Raw genomic sequence first — 26,078 nt, 5'->3', positions numbered from 1 at the left:
ATAATACAGTAAAAATTACCTAAAGATGAAGAAACACACTTTGTCATAGGGTAGCTCATTAGTTATGTAAAAGAAAATTAATAAGGGGAGAAATAAAGAAAAACAATAATTTTTAAAAATGTATTTGATCATATTTTAATACTATAATCTAACACGTTGGCCTTCTAGGAAAAAGAAATCTAGATTTTTTTTAAAGATTGTTATACGATCATGGTTATTACAGAAATGATTGTAAATGTCCTTTTCAAAATAAGAAGCCACATTGAAGATGGAAACAAAGCTGGGAGTCAAAAGACTGGTATTTAAAAGTTCTATTAATTAAAGACCAAAGAGCATTCTATATTGCTAAGCTGATAAATATCCCATAGCTTGTCATGGATGAAGTAAAATTTCTTCAAATATCTAATTAGTATTTGCATCACAGACACTAATAATTCAGTGAAATATGTGAATAAAACATCAAATTGTCATTCAGTAGCAGTGTAACCACATAACTTTTCCTGCTGAAGAATTCATATTTCATCCTGAAATTCTGAAAAGTGAACCTAAAGTCTATGAGATTTCAAACTTTTCTTGAAACCAGCAGTAAAGTGTCAAGTGCTGAAAAGTGTAATAGGATAGCAGTCAGGAGATTTAGGTTATAATAATAATTCCACAGACTTTTAACCTTAGGCAAGTCATTTAATTAACATTGGATTTGGTTATTAATTTGTCAAATAAGAGGCTAGGTCTCAAGCTCTGGGAGTTCCCATATCGGTTAAATGTCTATAAACTTGATAAATTAATAATAGTCACAGCTCTCAATTACCTTCTATGAAATTCCTATTTTTGTGTCAATTGATAAAATAAACTCTTTGCATGGAATATCTTAATCTTCACAGTAGAAATATCTTCATTTCAGAGATTGGGAAACAGGCTCAGGCAAGGCAACTTGCCCAATAGCATACAACTAATAAATGCAGGAATTGGGATTCATCAGAGCTCTCTCTGTCTTCCTGCCCTCATGCCAACTCGATCATACATCTGATTTTTATCCAACTGATCACAGAATATTCAATCCTTCAAGCTGTATGACAAAACTTAAAATAATTGCCCAACTATCATATAATGGCATTTAAAAAGCTTCTATTTGAACTATAACCATCAGTGATTCAATAAAGAAGTTTTTATTACTTACAGCTGTTCCAAGGATATGAGTCCTTTAAATGTTTGCTTATCTAGGGCACGAATTTCATTCTTGTACAGATATCTGAAAAACGCATAAAATTCTATTAAATTATAAATTTGTATAGATACTACATTTCTTATATTAGGATTTTTAAACTGCAGTGTGGCTTTAAAGAGCTTAGGATGTTAATGGATTCTCTTAAAATCTATGGAGACTTTGATTTCATGTATATCTGTTCAAGTGTCTGAGTAAGACAATTCCAAGGCTCTCATCTGATTCTCAAAGAAATCCTTGATTCAAAATATTAAGAACCACTGCCTTAGCCTCTAAAACGTAGAGTGATTGTAGAAAAATTCTGATTAATGAGGTCACATGTACTGGGTAGCAACTTCTCTAAGAAAGTGTGTGTGTGTGTGTGTGTGTGTGTGTGTGTGTGTGTTTAAGATTTTATTTATTTATTTATGAGACACAGAGAGAGAGAAGCAGAGACACAGGCAGGGCCAGAAGCAGGCTTCATGCAGGGAGCCTGACTTGGGACTCCATCCCGGGTCCCCAAAATCATGCCCCTGGGCTCAAGGTGGCGCTAAACCGCTGAGCCACCCAGGCTACCCCGAAAAAAAAAAAAAAGTTTGACCACAATTTTTTTCAAATCCATTCTGTCATACAGAATATTTGAGCTAGGAGTTACATTTGCAAAACTTCAAATATCATTGGACTCATCTGAAGGGGGATAAACACATATTAACAGATCTACAAGATGTATTTTGGTTCTCCCATGGCTGCTGCTGCAAACCTACAGGAAAGGATACCCTTAATGGATTTACAAATATGATGATGCAACTAATCTGGCCAAAAGATTTGATGAAGACAATTTAGGTAAATATGAGCACTATTTTCTTCAACTATGAGATGGCAAAGTCATTTCATTTTTAAGTCTCTATGTGAATATTTTGTGAATGTCATGAAAGTGAAACCTGAGTCTTTTCTACTTGTGCCTCTGGGGATCTGAGGCTATCAGAATTCCTGAAACTTTCTACCAAGTTCCTCTGGAATGTACCTTTGCATAAGCTGGAGCTCACACTGATTTTGAATGTATCAGAATCACCTGGTTGTTTGTTAAAAACACTGACTCCTGAGCTTGCCCCCAAAACTACTCAATCCAATTCTCTTGGGGTCTAGGAAATTGCATGTTTAACAAGTTTCCCAGCTGATTCTGAGGCAGTCTCTCTGCAGATGGCTTAAAAGCCATAGAAATCACAATTCTAGTTGAAAATGAAAAAGAGATTGCTTTTCCAAAATGTGCTTAATTGGTAAAGCTTTGGAAGTTCCAAATTACTTTCTCTTCCCACAGATTAGAACTTCTGTAAGTTTTTCAGACCAGTAGTGACTGATAGAGATTTATGTGTAACTGGAGATACTTCTTTAGCATTATTTGATACTATGGAAGATCTTTCTTTGACCTAAAATTGAAAAATATAGCTACATGTTAGGATGGCAAAAAGAAAAAAAAAAAAAGAATTTTCTGGAACCATATTTCTTCAACTAGCTTATGAGGAGTATTGATCTGTGGTCTCAGAAACCACTACTGGTTCTCAACTGTGGCTGTGATGTGGGAAACAAAGGCAGAAGAAAAATTATTAAATTTCCTTACTACCTACAGCCCATTGACAAGTCCTTGAAAGAGGCAGTGACAATTCCTCTAGGAACTCAGCTGCCTCAACGTTAATACCTTACTAAGGGCAAAAGGCAATCTTAGCCAGACCCCCACAATCCTTTAAGTCTACTTTAACATGTAAAAATTCCTTTGGAAACTTCCTTTACCCCTACCCTCCCAAGATACATGTTGGCAATCATCCTCCAAGCATATGGCCCTCTGATATACATCTGAAGACTCTCATTACTGAGAGTCTTTACTAAATACTAATAACCTTTTCCTAACAATAGCTAGCCCTCTCAGGATCCTGGAAACTTTGTTTCTAAAGTACATGGAGGGTTATGCCATCCCTAACCCCCCTCTCAACTTGAAAGCATATGATGGACCACTCCCCATGACCCAGTATAGCTCTTTCTACCCAAGGGTCCTAGCCTGTGCTTTAATAAAACCACCTTTTTGCACCAACCATGTCTCAAGATTTTTTTCTTGGCAGTTGGCTTCAATGTGTGCGACCTGGAGTAACTGAACAAAACCAGGTCCGGACTTGGGTTCCTCATTCACTCAAAAGGCTCGGGAGCCTAAAGGGTGAATAGTTGGTAGACGCTTGAGAAAGGGCTTGAGTAATGGTTCTCAGGGCTCGCTTGTACGTGATCGCCCACATGACACAATAGGTACAACTTATTCTGACCTGGTCATAAATGTAACTAAGGGTCTGTGCTGTCCTTGCTGGTCTGTTTATCATATCTAATATTCCTTTGAAGTATGCACATCTGGAGCAACGAGCTTATCTATTTACCAAGGTCTTCTGGCACCTGTGAGTCTGTCTTGCATGCTGAGAAAGGGGAACTTTGGGGGGTTTCACAAACCTGCTAAAAATAAACACCTTCTTGGCTTTCTTTTGCTCATGCTATAAAATGTTGTAAAACCTTGAATAAAGCTGGCACTGCTTGGACATCATCCACTGTGTCCCTCCTGTCCCCATCTCTTTACTTTTCTTTTATTTTCCTCATCCCCTTATCCTCAGGACCCTGATCGTGTTGCCTCAGCACGCGCAACACTTCAAACCCTAATATCTTTGCTGTATCAGTTGTATGTGAATCCGTGTATAGGTATACGAATCAATAATATTTCTAAGATATCATTTTGAACTCTATCTCAGGGCTTATGCTCGTACTGGGACACTGCTTCTGCAAACTCTAATTTAATAATGGGTCTGGCATGTGGAATAAACATTAGGATTCTTCAAAACTCCACAAATGATACTAATATGCAGAAAAGTTTAAAACTTCTCTTCCAGGGCTAGAGACCACATAAAAAGTATTTTGTAAATTTATTCCAGAGGATTCATATACACCTCCCTGTAAGTACCCTCAGGCCATGAGAATGTCAAGGAACCACATTATTTTTCAGGTATCATATCTTTAGGCATAAAAAAAAATTGACCCAATTTCTGTAGAGATGTGTATAAAAGCTTTAATAGCTTTTTCATTATTATCATATTTACATAATGATGAACTGCTTCATAAAAATTAAACTAAATTATCAAATATTCATTGAGGAATCTCAAAACTGAAAACTGGCCATATATAGAGATTCATTTTAGACTTATATTTTATAGAAAATGATACTGAAAAAGTGACCAAATAGTAGTGAAAAAAAGATGCAAAAGAAATTCTATAGTTAGATCTGCACATGTTGACTAAAATAATAAAGTATGCATTCAAGATATGCTGCTACTTAGCAAGAGAACTTCCAGTTTCCTTTGGGATAACAGTAGCCACCTGAATTCAAATTTCTCCACACATCCTGAAAACGAACTAAGAGGAAAAAAAAAGTCAGCCAGAATACAACCAATGCTATGACTGGGAGAAAGAGAAAATTAGTAACTTCAATTTACATTTAAGTAGGGGAAATACTAACAAGAGCAAAATCAGTTCCAGAGGCTGCTTTGCAACAAAGGAATCAGGCAGGATTTTCCAGACAGGGGGGCTGGGAGGAGGCGGTGAAACAGGAAAGCTGAGAGAGTAGCAACATGATGAAAATCTGAGGCCTGATGAAAATCAGAGCCCTCCCTCCTGGGAACTGACAGAAAGGGACTGAGAAAGTGAATGGGGGAGGCACCTCCCAAGTGTGAGTTGTCTTCTGGAGAAGTGGAGTTAAAGGTAAAGATGGAAGAAAAAAGCCAAAGGGTCTTAGAGACATAACATCATAGAATCTAAAGATAATGTTCCTGTGGAAAAGTAAACAAATAAGAATAGCTAGATGCACGCTAATAAAGAAAAGTAATGAGGAGACAAACTATAGCATATACTTTAAACCTCAATAAAGATTCTATAATTAAACCAGTGCGGTGACGGCACATGAATAGTCCAATGGGGAAAACAAAATAAAAGGTCTAGCTGTAGAACTAATTATGCATGTAAATTTAGTATATAAGCAGATTCATTCTCAAAGTGTTGGTGTTGAGAAAACAATGAATTCTTTTATTAATGGAAATGGGGAAGCTTTTCTAACTATGACTCAAAATCCAGAAATAATTCAAAAATAATAAAACTTTACATAGCAAAATATTGTGTATCCAAGTCAAAAAAGAAAGAAAATTTTGAGATTTAGTATCACAGAAAGAATAAAATTTGAGAAGAAAAAGAAAATTCAATCATAAAATGGACAAGAGCCATTAGAGTGAACATTTAAAATAAATAAAAATGACCCAAAACGTGAAAAGAAATTAAACTACACTCATATAAGATCTTTCTTCAGTCTCATTGTTAGTGTATAGAAATGCCACTGACTTCTGGGCATTGATTTTGTATCCTGCCACGCTACCAAATTGCTGTATGAGTTCTAGCAATCTTGGGGTGGAGGCTTTTGGGTTTTCTTTTTCTTTTTTTTAAGATTTATTTATTTTTAAATTTTTTATTTATTTATGTATGATAGTCACAGAGAGAGAGAGAGGCAGAGACACAGGTAGAGGGAGAAGCAGGCTCCATGCAGGGAGCCTGATGTGGGACTTGATCCCGGGACTCCAGGATCGCGCCCTGGGCCAAAGGCAGGCGCCAAACTGCTGCGCCACCCAGGGATCCCGCTTTGGGGTTTTCTATGTAGAGTATCATGTCATCGGCGAAGAGGGAGAGTTTGACTTCTTCTTTGCCAATTTGAATGCCTTTAATGTCTTTTTGTTGTCTGATTGCTGAGGCGAGGACTTCCAGAACTATGTTGAACAGCAGTGGTGAGAGTGGACATCGCTGTCTTGTTCCTGATCTTAGGGGAAAGGCTCCCAGTGCTTCCCCATTGAGAATGATATTTGCTGTGGGCTTTTCGTAGATGGCTTTTAAGATGTTGAGGAAAGTTCTCTCTATCCCTACATCTGAAGAGTTTTGGTCAGGAATGGATGCTGTATGTTGTCAAATGCTTTCTCTGCATCTATTGAGAGGATCATATGGTTCTTGCTTTTTCTCTTGTTGATATGATCTATCACGTTGATTGCTTTAAGTGTTGAACCAGCCTGTGTCCTGGGGATAAATCCTACTTGGTCATGGTGAATAATTTTCTTAATGTATTGTTGGATCCTATTGGCTAGTATCTTGTTGAGAATTTTTGCATCCATGTTCATCAGGGATATTGGTCTGTAATTCTCCTTTTTGGTGGGGTCTTTGTCTGGTTTTGGAACTAAGGTGATGCTGGCCTCATAGAACGAATTTGGAAGTATTCCATCTCTTTCTATCTTTCGGAACAGCTTTAGTAGAATAGGTATGGTTTCTTCTTTAAACGTTTGATAGAATTCTCCTGGGAAGCCATCTGGCCTTGGACTTTTGTGTCTTGAGAGGTTTTTGATGACTGCTTCAATTTTCTCCCCGGTTATCAGCCTGTTTGGGTTTTCTATTTCTTCCTGTTCCAGTTTTGGTAGTTTGTGGTTTTCCAGAAATGTGTCCATTTCTTCTAGATTGCCTAATTTATTGGCGTATAGCTGCTCATAATAAGGTTTTAAAATCATTTGTATTTCCTTGGTATTGGTGGTGATCTTTCCTTTTTCATTCATGATTTTATTAATTTGAGTCTTTTCCTTTTGTTTTTAATAAGGCTGGCTAATGGTTTATCTATCTTATTAATTCTTTCAAAGAACCAACTCCTGGTTTTGTTGATCTGTTCTACAGTTCTTCTGGTCTCTATTTCATTGAGTTTTGCTCAAATCTTTATTAACTCTTGTTTTATTTGCTGTTCTTTCACAAGTTCCTTTAGGTGCGAGGTTAGCTTGTGTATTTGAGTGCTTTCCAGTTTTTTGAAGGATGCTTGTATTGTGATGCAGTTTCCTCTCAGGCCTGCTTTGGCTGCATCCCAAAGATTTTGAACTGTTGTATCTTCATTCTCATTAGTTTCCTTGAATCTTTTTAATTCTTCTCTAATTTCCTGGTTGACCCTTTCATCTTTTAGCAGGATGGTCCTTAACCTCCACGTGTTTGAGTTTCTTCCAAATTTCTTCTTGGGATTTAGTTCTAGTTTCAAAGCATTATGGTCTGAAAATATGCAGGGGACAATCCCAATCTTTTGGTATTGGTTAAGACCTGATTTGTGACCCAGTATGTGGTCTATTCTGGAGAAAGTTCCATGTGCACTTGAGAAGAATGTGTAGTCAGCTGCGTTTGGATGTAAAGTTCTGTAGATATCTGTGAAATCCATCTGGCCCAGTGTATCATTTAAAGCTTTTGTTTCTTTGGAGGTGTTGTGCTTACAAGATCTGTTATTTGCAGAAAGCGCTGTGTTAAAGTCTCCCAGTATAAGTGTATTATTATCTAAGTATGCCTTAACTTTGATTATTAATTGATTGATATACTTGGCAGCTCCCCCATTAGGTGCATAAATATTCATGATTGTTAGGTCCCCTTGTTGGATAGATCCTTTAAGTATGATATGGTGTCCCTCTTCATCTCTTACTACAGTCTTTGGGATAAAGTTTAATATTTCTGTTATGAGGATTGCTACCCCAGCTTTCTTTTGAGGACCTTTGAATGGTAAATGTTTCTCCAGCCTTTTATTTTCAGGCTGTAGATGTCCTTAGGTCTAAAATGAGTCTCCCGTAGACAGCAAATAGATGGGTCTTGTTTTTTTTATCCAGTCTGAAACCCTGTGTCGTTTGATGGGATCATTAAGCCCATTCATGTTCAGAGTTACTATGGAAAGATATGAATTTAGTGTCATCATGATACCTACTCAGCCCCTGTTTTTGTAGATTGTTTCTTTGGACTTCCTCTTTCTTTTACAGAGTCTCCCTTAATATTTCTTGCAGAGCTGGTTGGTGGTCACATATTCTTTCAGTTTCTGCCTATCTTGGAGGCTTTTTATCTCTCCTTCTATTCTGAATGAGAGCCTTGCTGGCTAAAGTATTCTTGGATGCATGTTTTCTCATTTAGAACCTTGATATATCCTGCCAGCCCTTTCTGGCCTGCCAGGCTTCTGTGGAGAGGTCTGCTATTAATCTAATATTTCTCCCCATATAAGTTAGGGATCTCTTGTCTCTTGGTGCTTTAAGGATTTTTCTCTTTATCTTTGGAATTTGCAAGTTTCATTATTAAATGTCGAGGTGTTGAATGGTTTTTATTGATTTTAGACCTCTCTATCTTCTGGATCTGAATGCCTGTTTCCCTCCCCTAGTTAGGGAAGTTCTCAGCTACGATTTGTCAAATATGCTTTCTGGCCCTCTGGCTCTCTTGGCACCCTCTGGAACCTCAATTATATGTAGATTTTTCCTTCTGGGAAAAATCATTTATTTACCTTAACCTTTCCTCATGGTCTTTAATTGTTTTTCTATTTTGTCTTCAGCTTCCTCCCTTGTCATCAACTTGTCTTCTATGTCACTCACTTGTTCTTCTACCTCATTAACCCTCGTCATTAGGACCTCCAGTTTGGATTGCATCTCATTGAATTGATTTTTAATTTCAGCCTGATTAGATCTAAATTCTGCAGTCATGAAGTCTCTTGAATCCTTTATGCTTTTTTTCCAGAGCCACTAGTAGCTTTATAATTATGCTTCGGAATTGGCTTTCTGACATTGAATTGTAATCCAAATTCTTAACTCTGTGGCAGAGAGTACTGTTTCTGATTTTCTTTTGTGATGAGTTCTTATTTCTAGTAATTTTGCTCTGTGCAGAGTGGCTGTGAGTGGCCTGAGTCAAGAATATCAACCACGACCTAAGTAAATTTCACCCTAGGTGATTCTGCCGAGGTCAGAGACCAGAAGTTGAAAACAAAGATCTGAATGAAATAAACCAAAAGGACCACTAAAGTGAAAAACAAATTTTATAACAAAGTAGTAAAAAATGAAAGGTTAGGAATCCTAAAGAAGAAGAGAGGGGGAAAAAAGAATAGAAAAGAAAAAGGGAAAAGGAATATAAAGTAGAAGAAGAGCAAAAATGGGGGGACTGGGAGATGGTGGTGGTGACAAACTTGTAGTGGAGGGAGAATGTAGTCTACCTGAGGGCTCCTAGAGGGTGATCCTCTTGTTTCTGAGTATATTAAGTTCTTTATGTTAGAAGATGCTCAGTTCCAAATTTATATAACACAGAAATACTTGTAGAAAGCCCCAACACTGACCACCAAAACATAAATGAGATAAAATAGGGGGGCAGAATGGGAATGAAGAATCTCACAGGATGAACCAGCATGGTATACCACTTGGTTCTGGGTGCATGCTGGTCATGTTTTAGGCGGTATCAACTTCTGCCACCATAGAACAAAACGAGGCAGAGAAAACAAAAAACACAAAACAAAAAAAAAAAACATACCTTTCATATCTCCCAAAATTAAGTTGAGTATGTTGAAGGGAATCTAGAAGTGGAAAATATATCTAGGACTTGTAATTGTAGAAATATGAAAGTCAAAAAGGAAGAATCTTAAAAATGAAGAAGTGGTAAAATACTGTAGTGAAAGTGGGAAAACAGAAAAAAAATTGGAAATTTACAGTCTGATATAAAAACGAGTTGTACTGGAAAAAGGAAGGAAAAAAAAGGAGGGGTACCCTCTAGTTCTATATACTTTAAATCCCTTGACTTCCCCTGGAGCTTTCCAGTGCTGGTCGGTCAAGAACTTGGTCTTCCCCTGTCCTTCCAGCTGGCCTTCTGGGGGAGGGTCTGCTCTGCTTATTCTCAGGTGTGTGCACCTGGGGGGATGCTCCATCCCCCACCAGGTACCGGGCTCAGTGGGAGCTGTTTACCCCATGAGGCCCCTGTTCCCTGGCAGCCCCACCTTTCCCAGGCACATTGTGACACCAGGAGGAAAAATACCACTGGTGGTGGCCAGCTCTCTGGCTCTGGAGTCACCTCCCTCATTATCTCTACAATATTTATGGCTATCTGAGTAGTTTTACTGTTTTATTTTGTTCTACTGCAACCAAGAATATCTAAACTAATATTATATTTTTAAAAAGAGAGAAGGACGAGAAAAAGAAAAACCTCCATTTATTTTTCTATCTCTTCATCCTCCATGTCTCTGAAATTCCTTACGATAACATCTTCAGCAACGTGAAAATTGACAAACCTGAAGCTTTTTATTTTTAAAAATGACCACCATAAGTAGCCATCTTCTATCATTTCCCCTGCTTTTCAAATGTTTTCTAACAGTAGTGTGTATTCACACTACATCACATTTGACTCCCTAAGTCATTCTACTATCCAAACTAGACTTAGTGAAGGTCAAGCATTAGCTTTGTTTCATAACTCAAACATATTTATATTGTTTATACTATCACATAGTATATATTTTTTGATTACAACACTGTTTCATAACTATATGAATATGCAATAGTCTTTATGGGCAAAGTTCACGTAGAAAATACATCTATTCTTACTACATGGGGGAAAAGTTTCTTCTATACCCTAAAACTGTGTTCTGAATTATTTCAGAGGTAATAATCCATAATTTTCCAAAGATCTTAAACAGCAATAGAAAAATGACAATTAAAAATTTTATCATCATTTATCTCTGTCTTTTTTTGAAAATCTGCCAAATAATTTAAAGTACTGAAAGTAAAATTCTATTTATTAACATGTATTAAGTATTCCAGAAATACTTTCATTTGAAATTTAAATCTTGCTATTCAATAACAAATTCATTTCAATTCTACCACTGGAGCCAAGAGCTTAATTAAAACTTCTGATCAATATTTATTCACTTTGGAAATAAACTATTATAATGTTGCCAAAGATAAACTCCAAAAATACAATCATCAACTCAGAGACATCTTTACAGATTCAAAAAAAAATTTTAGATAACAGATATATATGCAAAATTAATACATTGATAAAATTTATATTGATATGATTAATTGTATGTTTACACATCAAACAAAATACACTGCTGATAATGCCATTTCCAGAGATATTGTTTCCTATTGTAAAAATAAGAAAACTTAAAACAATATTTGAAACTTTAAAAAATCACCTACATATCATCATTATAATAGATTCATTATAATGGAAAATTTTCTGGAGTTTGAGTTACAGAACATGTTTTAGAGCATTTTCCTCAAATGCTAACCTAATCTTTGCTTAAATACTTCAAGACTGTCAACTGAAAGAATATTGGCTCAAAATTAGAAGGCAGAAATGTGAGTCTGGACTCAGTGGTGGAATTCTCAGAAAATTAAGCTTATAAAGATACATTTCATTACATATGTAGTTAGGATATTAATATATCAAATCATAAGTATATTGCAAGGAGCCAATGAAAGATTTATAAAAACTCTATAAGACACTATGCAAATATGTGATATTTAACATTAATATCAGTACAGAGTTTGGCAAGTGGGGACAATCAAGAGACGCATTGAATAAATGAATGAATATATAAACTAATGAAAGTATTCTATCAGTAAATAATTTCATAAAAAGAAATCTGCAAGCCTGCTTCTGTTATATACCCAAAAGATTTGAAAGCAGGAATTCAGGTAGGTACATTTATAGCAGTACTCACAGTAACATTATTCATAATAGCTAAAAGTTGGAAAGAACCCAAATTCCCATCAACAGATGGGCATATCCATATAATGGAATATTATTGAGCCTTTAAAAATGAATCAAATTCTGATACATGGTACAACATGGATGAAACTTGAAAAATCATGCTAAGTGAAATAAGCCAGATGCAAAAGTCTAAATATTGACTTACGCTATTTGAGATACCTAGAATAGGCCAATTTATAGAGACATAAAATAGATTAGATTACCAGTGCCTGAGAAAAGGGAAACATGGGAAGTTATTATTTAATGGGTATAGAGTTTCTATAGGGGATGATGAAAAAATTCTAGAAATGGAAAACTACTTATGAGTGTACAACATTGTGCATATGTATGTGCATATGTACATAATGCCACTGAATTGTACACTTAAAATGATTACAATGGTAAATTTTATGTTATATATATTTTACTACAATAAAAACAAAGAAATTTTATGCATATATTGGAGAATGATGGTTATTAGCTATTTTTTTTTTTTTTGGTCAAAAAAACTCCCAAAACAACATACCAGCCTCTATTTCAACATGCAGGGTCTAATGGTAACCAGCACTCAAACTTCCACATCAAGGACACAGAGAGGAGAAAAACTGCCCTAACATGTCCTGGTTGGCAAAGGCATGCCCTATCCAACAGGACCTGAGGGCCTGATGCTTAGAGAGAAGATTGTGGGAGAAAGTGCACTTGTGTAAGCCACTGGGACTCAGCATCCAGGTACCCTGGGATGGGTCCCTGAGTTGGGACTTGGAGGATAGACTGGGATCCCAGTAATTACTTCTGGGGGACTCATAGTGATACCAAGGTCCACCCTACTCCAAAACATATTCTTTGTTCCACTAAAGCCAGATGTCATGGAACTCCTTACCCTTGATTCTGGGCAGGACCAGGAAGCCTGCTGATGAGAGACAGCAGGTAGGCCTGACTCCTGCAGATGTCCTGAGCCTCTTCCCAGCAGAGAGCCACAGGGGTCTGACTCAAACAAATGACCCCACCCCCACTGAGGAACCTCAAGTACAATGTGAGGAACTCCCAGCTCCAGGAGGATGGCCTGCTGGACTGGGGCTTCTCCTGAACACACAGACCTAGAAGGCAGGGAGGCCTGAGGGCACAAGGTGCACAGGGGTGGAAGAGTACTTGGTTGGGTGATCTGAAGCAGAAGCTCCCAATGAAAGGGGGCAGGGTTACAGATAGTTTGAGCCACAGAGGGCTCTTGCTGGGACACATGGGTTAAATTTTAGAAGGAAAAGAAAAGAATATATATATATATACTGAAAAAGACACTCAAAAGTGTTTATAAAGATTTCTATCTCTGGGAAGGTAAAGTAGAAATCCTTTTCATAGTTTTCTTGGTAAGCATAATTTAAAAACATAGATATTATAAATAAGGCAAACATAAAAAGACTGAAAGGCAGAGAGAAGGCAAAATTGCTAAGAATCTCAAGACTCCAGAAATAACACAACAGTCTCTGGGTTTTCTGTTTGGTCAGTTATTCCAGATGTGAAGCTGAACAGCCAAAAACCAGGAAATGTCAATGAATGCAGACAATAAAAAGTCACAATAAACAAGGGAATGGGAAAGTCTAATAAGACAGAAAACTTTTGGAAAAGAACCACTCTACTCCAGCCAAACACCACAGAAAATCTGTGGCCCCATCCCCACCCATGCCAGTAAAAGCCAAGCAAGGAGCTAGATCTCCAACCTTGTGAAGCCAAATGAAGTACCCAATACCCCCATAGCAGTATTGTTACAGGAGCTAGGACGTTCCTACCCAAACAATAAAAATAATGAAACCACCCCAAGGTGACAGTATAGACCACCTAAGAAGCCTAGACCTCTAATCCAAAGGAGCAATAAAGAGCTGTCCCTTTTGCTCCTGATTGGGGTGGCATCAGGGGAGGCTTAGTGGACAGTCATAGTTTTACCATCCTGAGGCAGGAATGAAGCCACTCCCTCTACCTGGCATCAGTGTAGGCCTTGTGGGAAGCAATAATGAATCATTTATAATCCTCCCAGCTAGGAACAGTGGAGGCCTAGTGGAAAACCAGAGTTCCCAACTCTGCCTAAAAATAACAAGGAGTCCCACTAGCACATGGATATCCATGGAGGCAAACTGGGGAACCTGGGCTTCTACCCCCACCTGAGAGTAGAAAGACAGCCCCTTCCCTAACAAAGAAGAAGTCAGCTAAAACAGATTTAAATAAGACTCAGAGTCTCAACATAATACCCAAAAAGGTCCAGGTTTTAACCAAAAACCACTCACCATAATGAGAACCAGAGAGATACCAAATGTAATGAAAAAAGATAATAAATAAATGCTGTTATGGGTTAAAGTGTGCCCCACTCCCCACCCCATTCATAAGTTGAAATATCAACTTTCAGTACCTCAGAATATTTGAAGATAAGGCCTTTCTAAAGAACTAATTAAGGTAAAATAAAGTCATTAGGGTGGTCCCTAATCCCACACAACTGTCATCCTTATAGGAAAAGGAGATTATTATATATTATATATATCTATGGACAGAGAGATGATGGCCATCTACATGCCAAGGAGAGGGAATTCTGAAAAAAAAAAAAAAAAAAAAGCAACTCTGTCACCCTTTTGATCTTCGACTTTGGGCCTCTAAAACTCTGGGAAAACACATTTCTACTGCTTAAGCCACCCAGTCTATAATTTTGTGTTATGGCAGCCTTAGCTGACTAATACAGATACCTACAACAATACAACACTGAGGCTAGAATTCTGTGATAGAGATTTTAAGAGTCATAAAAATGTTTCAATAAGCAATTACAAACTGGAAACAAAAAAATAAAATAAAATCTCAGCTAACAGACAGAAAATATAAAAAGAACCCAAGTAAAAACTTTAGCATATAAAAATGCATGTATGACTAAAATTGAAAAAAACAACAACTATTTTCCCTTTTGAGAGACAGTTCTTGGCCTGTTGCTGGGCCTTAACAGAGACTGTTGCTTACCCCTGGGCCGCCAAGTTACCATATGATCTGAGCTGTCCATCGTGAGCTGTGTGTGGTCTGACCCACAAAGCCCTAAAGTTTGATACGCAGAGCAAACCTTCCATCTTCAAATGGAGGTGGTATATACATGATCAGCCCCAAGCAGTCCCTAAAGCCAAAAACAAATGACATAAAGGAGTGGCCAAATGCCCATGGTCCTACTCATGCTACACCACCCTCTCTCTCCCAGCCTGCAGCTAGAGTCTCATGGGGAGTTTTCCTAAGATCAACTGACAGAGAAAGAGAAAACTCAGGCCACGGTTATCCACCCAAAAGTGCAAAGCTGCCACACTCTGTACCACTACCAACGTTGCTTATTTCCCTTCTCTTTCCCCTTTTATTCTTCATTAGGTATAGTATTCCCACATTCATATCCCTGATAAAATTAATTACTCTGTCGATTTTTCCAATCATAAAACTATACAGGGTTGATGCACAGACTAGTGATACTGTGTACTGCTCACACATACAGGTGATAATAAATAATAGATCTGTGATGTGATCTCAATATCAGAGTGAAGGAGCAGGAAGGAATCACAGGAAGGCACAATACCAGTATGATCCAGTAACTCACAGATGACCGATAGGCATCTAATATGGAGGCCATCCAATACCACACATCAGGAACTTCACAGAACATGGTTTGAGGAGGTCATTGAGGAAGCTGAAGATGTAAGTGAAGTCAAGCCTTGTATATTTTGCTCCAACCAAACAACAATGAGGAGTCACTGAAGGACCCGCAGAAGAATGGCATGATCGGGAATTTGTGTTTTAAAAAGATGACTGGTCGTCCTTCAGAGTCAGAAGAGGAGCAGCTTAAACAAAAAAAAAAAAATGAGGTTTTCTCATAGAGTGATGGGTAACATGGACTAAATGTTAAGTCAGCACAGTGGGCATAGATAGGGAAGATACAAACAGTACTAAAGCAAAACAGAACCTGACAACTAACTAGATTTAGTAGGAGAGGAATTGGGAGAAGGCCAGTATGATGCATGGGTATTTAGTTTAGATTACTCTATGAGTCTGTCATCATTTCCCAAAACAAGAAGCATGTTTGAACAGGAAATAGGTAGCAAGTTTGAAGAGCAAAAGATAATTTAGTCAAACTTAAATCATGCTGAGTCTGATGCTCCAATGGGACATGTCAAGTGTGTACATGCATGTGTATTTGAAAACATTAAGACAATTTAGGCTCGGAATAAAGACTTGTGAGCCAGCAGCATCTAGATAATAACTGATACAATGGAAGCGGACGTTTTCAACCATAGTATGATAAAGAACAGAGCCTGGGATGGAACTCTAAGTGCAGTCTGAGACAAAGCAGACAGAAGAGTGAAGGGAAGACGAGGGACACGAGAGATGTCACTAACACCAAAGATATTGTCAAGAGCATGAATGGTCAACGAAAGGAAATTATTAGATATAATTAAACATAGTATATAATGGAAAATTTGCAATATATTTAACAACATGAGTGGCCTTTGTCAGAGAACTTCTAGTAGTGTGGTAGGAACAGAGGCTGGTTTGGAGTGAGTAGAAGTCAGTAAGAGGTAACACCAAGTGAGACAGAGAGGCATACAAACTTCCCCTCTCCCATTATTTTTTTGTCGAACTTGCCAAGTTTATCTCTTATCATACTCTATTTGGGATCTACAGTCTAATCATTAAAAGATAGTTGCCATTTCCCAAACATACCAAACTATGCCTTGTCTTTTCTCATAAATCCTCCTTTCAAGATTAAGCTAAAGGACTATTCCTTTCATCAAGTTTAACCTTCTTCCAGCCCTATGTGCCCAAGCGGATATGACCTCTTCTCCCTTTGTGAACATAATACCCATTGCATAACTCTATTCTGGTGACTAAACCAGGACATGCCTGGTTGTGATTGCAACTTGGGCCTCACTCTAGGAAGCTCAATGTCAATGTGATGGATTGAAGAAATTGCCATAAGTTTTTCCCCATCCCTGGATTCAACCCTTTTGCCAGATGGTTCTGTTGCTTTGCCCATCAAGAGGTGGAATCCAGTGCTTGAATCAGGTCCCGACCATGTGATTGGACTTGGGAAATGAGACACTAGCAAATATGACATAAGAGAGGCATGAAAAGCTCATCTCTGATGGCACTTAAGGTAAGATCACCATAAACAAGCACAGTCTAGTTGGCTAGAGAAAGAGAAACCACATGGAGGAAGAAGCCATCTCAGTTGACACTGTGCAGTTGCCACATATGTAAGTAAAGCCATTATAAAATAAAGCTTCCAGCCTCAGCTGACCCAGTCTACACCAGAAGATCTGTGCAATAAACCCATAAGTCAATCATAAGAAATAGTAATTCTTAAGTCACTAAGTTCTCAAGTAATTTGGTACACAGCAAAAGCTAACTAATACAGTGAACAAGAAACCCCATGGAAATTTCATTTATTTTGTTAGATTGTCATTAATGCTCAGGGAATATTCACAGGGGCCAGAAGTGGTGAGTTGTGTCCTTCAAGTTCACAGTATTAAAGGTAAAATTCTTCAGTAGCACTCGCTTACCCAAGAACTCAACATTTATAAATTGCCCAATACTGGAGATCCCTGGGTGGCTCAGCGGTTTAGTGCCTGCCTTCGGCCCAGGGCATGATCCTGGAGTCCCAGGATCAAGTCTCACATGGGGCTCCCTGCATGGAGCCTGCTTCTCCCTCTGCCTGTGTCTCTGCCTCTCTCTCTCTCTCTCTCTCTCTCTCTCTGTGTGTGTCTTTCATGAATGAATAAGTAAATAAATAAAATCTTAAAAAAAATTAGCCTCCTGAATATACATGTACTAGAACTACTTCATGTAATATAAACATCTGAAATCCTTGGAAAAGGCACAATATAAATAACTGATTGATATACATTGCTGAAAAAGCTAATGCATTTAATGGTGTATCTCCCTTTCTAAGAAATAATGAACTTAGCATAATTAAAAGTATTAGTCAAATATCAAGCATTTATTGATCACCTTATTTTCTCCTATTTAGTCAACAAATATTTAATGAGCATTTACTATGTTCTAGATGATAAATATGATAAATAAGACGACTATGGCCACTTGCCTTCATAAAATCCAGTGGGAAGTCAGAAAATAGGTTTAAAAAAATAGGGGGAGAAACGTTAACTGTTATGGTAGACATGATAAATGAAATAAACAGGGTGCCATGATAGGGAAAAAAAGAGAGGGTTGATTGACCTAGAGTGAGTCCTAGGGAAATAACATTAAACAAGACAGAAGATCACAAGGAAAAACCAACAAGCAGCATGTGTGACAGCCCATGGCATAGGAGCTAAGTGCTTATTGTGTTTGGAAAAATAAAGAGCAATGGATCAAATATAAAAAGCAAAAGAAAGAAATACATGAGATGGATTTACATGTATGTATGGATCAAAAACCATGATAAGGGTGCAGCCTGGTTGGCTCAGCAGTTTAGCGCCACCTTCAGCCCAGAGTGTGATCCTGGAGACCTGGGATGGAGTCCCACATCGGGCTCCCTACATGGAGCCTGCTTCTCTCTCTGCCTGTGTCTCTGCCTCTCTCTCTCTCTCTCTCTCTCTCTCTGTCTCTCATGAATAAATAAAATCTTTAAAAATGCTAGGACTTACAGGCCAAAATAAGGAGTGTTGCTTTTATTAAAATGAAATATGAAGCAGGAAAATAATGACTGCTTACACTAGAGTAGATGAAGGAGAGATGGAGAAAATGACCAAATTAGAAATGTTTTTAGGATTGGAATGAACAGAGTGTGCCGAAGTAGCATACGAGAAAGGAAGAACCTAAGCATGATGCCAAGCAGCTCAAGGGTGCTATTTACTGAAAAGAAAACAGCTGTGTGCTGGAAGAGCACACAAGTTTGGGGAAGCATAGAAGTCTGTCTGGAACTTTGTATGAATTGGACAGAAATACAAGCAAGACCCCGATTCTCAAGTATGTGGCCATTGAGAACTCAACACACATACATGTAGGGAAAGAAGTGGAAATAAACACTAAGTACAATTAAATGTTAAATTACATTAAATCCTATGAGTGATCCATCCAAAGATTCAGAATATTGGGTGGAAAATAAAAACCAGAGTTGTGCGGGAGAGGGAATGCGTAAGGAAAGTATGAGTATGAAAGTGGTCAAGGAAGGCTCCCAGAACAGTGAAAGGAGGCTGGAGTATTAGTGGCACAGACTGGGACAGGAACGAGGATTTTCTATGAGAAGAGCAGACATTCCCTCTCATCTGTCATAGTCATTAAATAGATCTACACCAAAAATCCCTCTCCAGCTCTGCAGACCCCTGTCCAGGCTGTCGTCATGCGTGGCAGTTCAGGAGACCTTGGCATAGCTTCCTACTATTTAAATCTTTGCCTCAAGCACACCTGTCCATTCTCCCAGAATGGCCTCTCCCCAACCACAGAGATGATCATACTCTTCCTCAATAAATTCTCCCTGACATGGCACCATCTAGATTCTTGTGCAAAGGCCTTTCTGGTCTTACCCCTTGGTTCCCAGTTACAGCTTACTCCATCTTTCCTTCTGTACTCACTGCTCTAACCAACACATGCCATCTCAAACTCAGAATTGTCCCTATGAATGCATTTTCCTCAAATTGCGTTTAATATTTCTGGCCAAAGTGGGGCAAGACAACAAAATTATAGTATACTTTAGAGCTGATATCATAACAGAGACATTGTCAATGTTGACAGTGCTTAGCTTTGGTCAATGACTCAATAATTCCCAAACACCTCCTTATTTGAAGTCTAACTTGCCCATCACACTGGAAGACACAATTGGACTTCCTTCTGTTCTGATACCGTCATGCCTTATGTGTGCCCATTTAAATAAGACCTGTGGTCCTATAAATATGTGTGTCTTTATCTCCAAACACGTATATAGGTATTACTGAGGCCTCTTCATCTTCATACACTACTACCTTCCCCACTGCCTATCCCAACATCACCACAGACCACCAAATTAATGAATATCACCATATTTCAGAGTATTTGTGAATTCTGTCCTCAAAGAGTTCTTGTTTGCTCCAGGCATTTTCACTGGATCAGGTCACAGAATGATAGTGGATAGCCAGCTTAAAGTACTGACACAAAATGGCACAGGTAGACCATTTTTAATCAACTCAAACTCTGATGTTTTCTTCTAGACCTTACAATTCCATCTTCTTCTCATCCAAACAGGTGCCGTCTGCATGAATAGGTCTTTTAGTCCACAATTTTCTTTTTCCTGTGAACTTCTCTGATTTGAGAAGTAAACCTTACTTGTCAATGTTCTTGAAAATATGGAAAGATTTACTTCAGTGGCCATAAGAATGTGTTCACAACCTATTGCATAATGAGACATTTATAAATTATCCTTCCCCTTTCCTAAATGTACATCTTACAAAAGATTTGTATTTTTCACTTAATGGGTAATGTGTGAACTGGATAGAGAATTGACGGGAAGTTTGGTGAAATACTTCTTACACGGAGCAGATAGTGCACTGGTGCATGTAATTGATCCAAGCCACAGTAATGCTGAATGTTCATTTTATCCAAAATTAAGTTCTTGCCAATAACTATCATTTTACGAGATTCTTTCACTGAATGTTGCACTAGTAATGAGGTTTCTTCGAAGTCATTATTTACTGTTGTAAAGTTTTTAGGTTTTTTTAAATTAATTAGTTTGTTTTACTGTAGGGGTGATAATTCTTTACATGCCCATGAGTAAAGAACCACAGAACTGGGATTCCTCACACCACCATCGAGAAAGCTTGAAACCCTCTTAGTAATGTTTCTTATGTGGGGATCAAAACTGACATGCACCTGCTAGGCATGTTAGGTTGGTCATGAACAATTAGAACACCAAAAAAAATGGAACAACTCCAAGAATGAATCAGCAATTTAGGACTGAGTGATTAAAGAAGGTTGTAGAAGTCCTCGCCTGTTAGCCTGGGGTATATCAATTGAATGCAAAAGGCTGTAAAGTCTCCAGAACTGAGATGTAACATGAATTCCAGTGTTTCATAAAGATGCTGTGATCATTGTATAAATGAAATGGAAGCAAAAGGGTTAGGATAGCGTCTTTTCTTTAAGAAGTAACCAACTTTTTATACAAAGTACAAATGGGCATATTTCTGTAAAAATGTTCATTACCTCTTTAAGATTCTTGAAAAGAGGAGGCGGGGCAAGACGGCGGAAGAGTAAGGTCCCCAAGTCACCTGTCCCCACCAAATTACCTAGATAACCTTCGAATCATCCTGAAAATCTACGAATTCGGCCTGAGATTTAAAGAGAGACCAGCTGGAACGCTACAGTGAGAAGAGTTCTCGATTCTCTCAAGATAGGAAGACGGGGAAAAAGAAATAAAGACACAAAAGGCCTCCAAGGGGGAGGGGCCCCGCGAGGAGCCGGGCTGAGGCCGGGGCGAGTGTCCCCAGGACAGGAGAGCCCCGTCCCGGAGGAGCAGGAGCTGCACCAACCTTCCCGGGCTGAAGGGCCTCGCAGGGAGTTAGAGCAGGACCCAGGAGGGCGGGGATGCCCTCGGGCTCCGGGGACACTAACAGGCACCTGCGCCCCAGGGACAGGCAGAGGCCGGGAGGGCCCAGGACAGCGAGGACGCTCCTGCCCCAGCTGAGCAGATCAGCGGCCCCGCCAGGAGCCTCCAGGCCCTGCAGACGGAGAGCCCCGGAGCTACTGCGGGAGCTGACTCCAGGGCTGCAGAGCTGCCCCCGCCACTGTGGCTTCCTCCCGGGGCCTCATGGGGTGAACAACCCCCACCGAGCCCTGCACCAGGCGGGGCAGAGCAGCTCCCCCAAGTGCTAACACCTGAGAATCAGCACAGCAGGCCCCTCCCCAGAAGACCAGCTGGACGGACCAGTTCCAGGGGAAGTCAAGGGACTTAAAGTTTACAGAATCAGAGGATACTCCCCTGTGGTTGTTTTGTTTTGTTTTGTTTTGTTTTGTTTTGTTTTGTTTTTTTATTTCTCTTTGCTTCCCCCACCCTTTTTTCTTCCTTTCTTTCTTTTTCTTTCTCTTTTTCTTCTCTCTTCTTTCTTTTTTCTTCCTTTTTTCTTTTTTCTTTTTCTCTTTTCTTTCCTTCTTTCTCTCCTCTCTTTCTCTCCTTTTCCCAATACAACTTGTTTTTGGCCACTCTGCACTGAGCAAAATGACTAGAAGGAAAACTTCACCTCAAAAGAAAGAATCAGAAACAGTCCTCTCTCCCACAGAGTTACAAAATCTGGATTACAATTCAATGTCAGAAAGCCAATTCAGAAGCACTATTATACAGCTACTGGTGGCTCTAGAAAAAAGCATAAAGGACGCAAGAGACTTCATGACTGCAGAATTTAGATCTAATCAGGCAGAAATGAAAAATCTATTGAATGAGATGCAATCCAAACTAGAAGTCCTAATGACGAGGGTTAACGAGGTGGAAGAAGGAGTGAGTGACATAGAAGACAAGTTGATGGCAAAGAGGGAAACTGAGGAAAAAAGAGACAAACAGGTAAAAGACCATGAAGATAGATTAAGGGAAATAAACGACAGCCTGAGGAAGAAAAACCTACGTTTATTTGGGGTTCATGAGGGTGCTGAAAGGGACAGAGGGCCAGAATATGTATTTGAACAAATCATAGCTGAAAACTTTCCGAATCTGGGAAGGGAAACAGGCATTCAGATCCAGGAAATAGAGAGATCCCCCCCGCTAAAATTAAAAAAAAAAACATTCAACACCTCAACATTTAATAGTGAAGCTTCCAAATTCCAAAGATAAAGAGAAAATCCTTAAAGCAGCAAGAGACAAGAAATCCCTGACTTTTATGGGGAGGAGTATTAGGGTAACAGCGGACCTCTCCAGAGACCTGGCAGGCCAGAAAGGGCTGGCAGGATATATTCAGGGTCCTAAAGGAGAAGAACATACAACCAAGAATACTTTATCCAGCAAGGCTCTCATTCAGAATGGAAGGAGAGATAAAGAGCTTCCAAGACAGGCAGGAACTGAAAGAATATGTGACCTCCAAACTAGCTCTGCAAGAAATTTTAAGGGGGACTCTTAAAATTCCCCTTTAAGAAGAAGTTCAGTGGGACAATCCACAAAAACAAGGACTGAATAGATATCATGATGACCCTAAACTCATATCTTTCAATAGTAACTCTGAACGTGAACGGCCTTAATGACCCCATCAAAAGGCGCAGGGTGTCAGACTGGATAAAAAAGCAGGACCCATCTATTTGCTGTCTACAAGAGACTCCTTTTAGACAGAAGGACACCTACAGCCTGAAAATAAAAGGTTAGAGAACCATTTACCATTCAAATGGTCCTCAAAAGAAAGCAGGGGTAGCCATCCTATATCAGATAAACTAAAATTTACCTGGAAGACTAGTGAGAGATGAAGAGGGATACTATCTCATACTTAAAGGATCTATCCAACAAGAGGACTTAACAATCCTCAATATATATGCCCTGAATGTGGGAGCTCCCAAATATTTAAATCAATTTATAACCAAAGTGAAGAAATACTTAGATAATAATACACTTATACTTGGTGACTTCAATCTAGCTCTTTCTACCCTCGATAGGTCTTCTAAGCACAACATCTCCAAGGAAACGAGGGCTTTAAATGATACCCTGGACCAGATGGATTTCACAGATATCTACAGAACTTTACATCCAAACTCAACTGAATACACATTCTTCTCAAGTGCACATGGAACTTTCTCCAGAATAGACCACATACTGGGTCACAAATCGTGTCTGAACTGATACCAAAATATTGGGATCGTCCCCTGCATATTCTGAGATAATAATGCCTTGAAATTAGAACTAAATCACAACAAGAAATTTGGAAGGACCACAAACACGTGGAGGTTAAGGACCATCCTGCTAAAAGATGAAAGGGTCAACCAGGAAATTAAGAAAGAAACTAATGAGAATGAAGATACAACCGTTCAAAATCTTTGGGATGCAGCAAAAGCAGTCCTAAGTGGGAAATACATCACAATACAAGCATCCATTCAAAAACTGGAAAGAACTCAAATACAAAAGCTAACCTTACACATAAAGGAGCTAGAGAAAAAACAGCAAATAGATCCTACACCCAGCAGAAAAAGAGAGTTAATAAAGATTCGAGCAGAACTCAATGAAATCGAGACCAGGAGAACTGTGCAACAGATCAACAGAACCAGGAGTTGGTTCTTTGAAAGAATTAATAAGATAGATAAACCATTAGCCAGCCTTATTAAAAAGAAGAGAGAGAAGACTGAAATTAATAAAACCATGAATGAGAAAGGAGAGATCACTACCAACACCAAGGAAATACAAATGATTTTAAAAACATATTATGAACAGCTCTACGCCAATAAATTAGGCAATCTAGAAGAAATGGACACATTTCTGGAAAACACAAACTACCAAAACTGGAACAGGAAGAAATAGAAAACCCAAACAGGCTGATAACCGGGGAGAAAATTGAAGCAGTCATCAAAAACCTCTCAAGACACAAAAGTCCGGGGCCAGATGGCTTCCCAGGAGAATTCTATCAAACGTTTAAAGAAGAAACCATACCTATTCTACTAAAGCGGTTCTGAAAGATAGAAAGAGATGGAGTACTTCCAAATTCGTTCTATGAGGCCAGCATCACCTTAGTTCCAAAACCAGACAAAGACCCCACCAAAAAGGAGAATTACAGACCAATATCCCTGATGAACATGGATGCAAAAATTCTCAACAAGATACTAGCCAATAGGATCCAACAGTACATTAAGAAAATTATTCACCATGACCAAGTAGGATTTATCCCCAGGACACAGGCTGGTTCGACACTTAAAGCAATCAACGTGATTGATCATATCAACAAGAGAAAAAGCAAGAACCATATGATCCTCTCAATAGATGCAGAGAAAGCATTTGACAAAATACAGCATCCATTCCTGATCAGAACTCTTCAGATGTAGGGATAGAGGGAACATTCCTCAACATCTTAAAAGCCATCTACGAAAAGCCCACAGCAAATATCATCCTCAATGGGTAAGCACTCGGAGCCTTTCCCCTAAGATCAGGAACAAGACAGGGATGTCCACTCTCACCACTGCTATTCAACATAGTTCTGGAAGTCCTCGCCTCAGCAATCAGACAACAAAAAGACATTAAAGGCATTCAAATTGGCAAAGAAGAAGTCAAACTCTCCCTCTTCGCTGATGACATGATCCTCTACATAGAAAACCCAAAAGCCTCCACCCCAAGATTGCTAGAACTCATACAGCAATTTGGTAGCGTGGCAGGATACAAAATCAATGCCCAGAAATCAATGGCATTTCTATACACTAACAATGAGAGTGAAGAAAGAGAAATTAAGGAATCAATCCCATTTACAATTGCACCCAAAAGCATAAGATACCTAGGAATAAACCTAACCACAGAGGTAAAGGATCTATACCCTAAAAACTATAGAATATTTCTGAAAGAAATTGAGGAAGACAGAAAGAGATGGAAAAATATTCCATGCTCATGGATTGGCAGAATTAATATTGTGAAAATATCAATGTTACCCAGGGCAATTTACACGTTTAATGCAATCCCTATCAAAATACCATGGACTTTCTTCAGAGAGTTAGAACAAATTATTCTAAGATTTGTGTGGAATCAGAAAAGACCCCGAATAGCCAGGGGAATATTAAAAAAGAAAACCATAGCTGGGGGCATCACAATGCCAGATTTCAGGTTGTACTACAGAGCTGTGGTCATCAAGACAGTGTGGTACTGGCACAAAAACAGACACATAGATCAATGGAACAGAATAGAGAACCCAGAAGTGGACCCTCAACTTTATGGTCAACTAACATTCGACAAAGCAGGAAAGACTATCCAGTGGAAGAAAGACAGTCTCTTCAGTAAATGGTGCTTGGAAAATTGGACATCCACATGCAGAAGAATGAAACTGGACCACTCTCTTGCACCATACACAAAGATACACTCAAAATGGATGAAAGATCTAAATGTGAGACAAGATTCCATCAAAATCCCAGAGGAGAACACAGGCAACACCCTTTTTGAACTCAGCCACAGTAACTTCTTGCAAGATACATCCACTAAGGCAAAAGAAAGAAAAGCACAAATGAACTATTGGGACTTCATCAAGATAAGAAGCTTCTGCACAGCAAAAGAAACAGTCAACAAAACTAAAAGACAACCTACAGAATGGGAGAAGATATTTGCAAGTGACCTATCAGATAAAGGGCTAGT

At 38.8% G+C, this 26,078-nt stretch overlaps 1 protein-coding gene across 1 annotated transcript in view; it reads right to left on the bottom strand.

Annotated features, from left to right (window-relative positions):
• PXDNL (peroxidasin like) overlaps positions 1-26,078 on the bottom strand; it is a gene marked incomplete at its 5' end in the record, with an annotated part of 490,956 nt that overhangs the window by 191,590 nt on the left and 273,288 nt on the right. The window contains 1 exon segment of the mRNA XM_072733704.1: positions 1,178-1,249. Within this exon segment, the coding sequence (XP_072589805.1) occupies positions 1,178-1,249 (72 nt within the window).

Source organism: Vulpes vulpes, chromosome 13, assembly GCF_048418805.1.
Source record: "Vulpes vulpes isolate BD-2025 chromosome 13, VulVul3, whole genome shotgun sequence".
Lineage (NCBI taxonomy): Eukaryota > Metazoa > Chordata > Mammalia > Carnivora > Canidae > Vulpes > Vulpes vulpes.
This window is presented reverse-complemented; position numbering and strand designations above follow the sequence as displayed.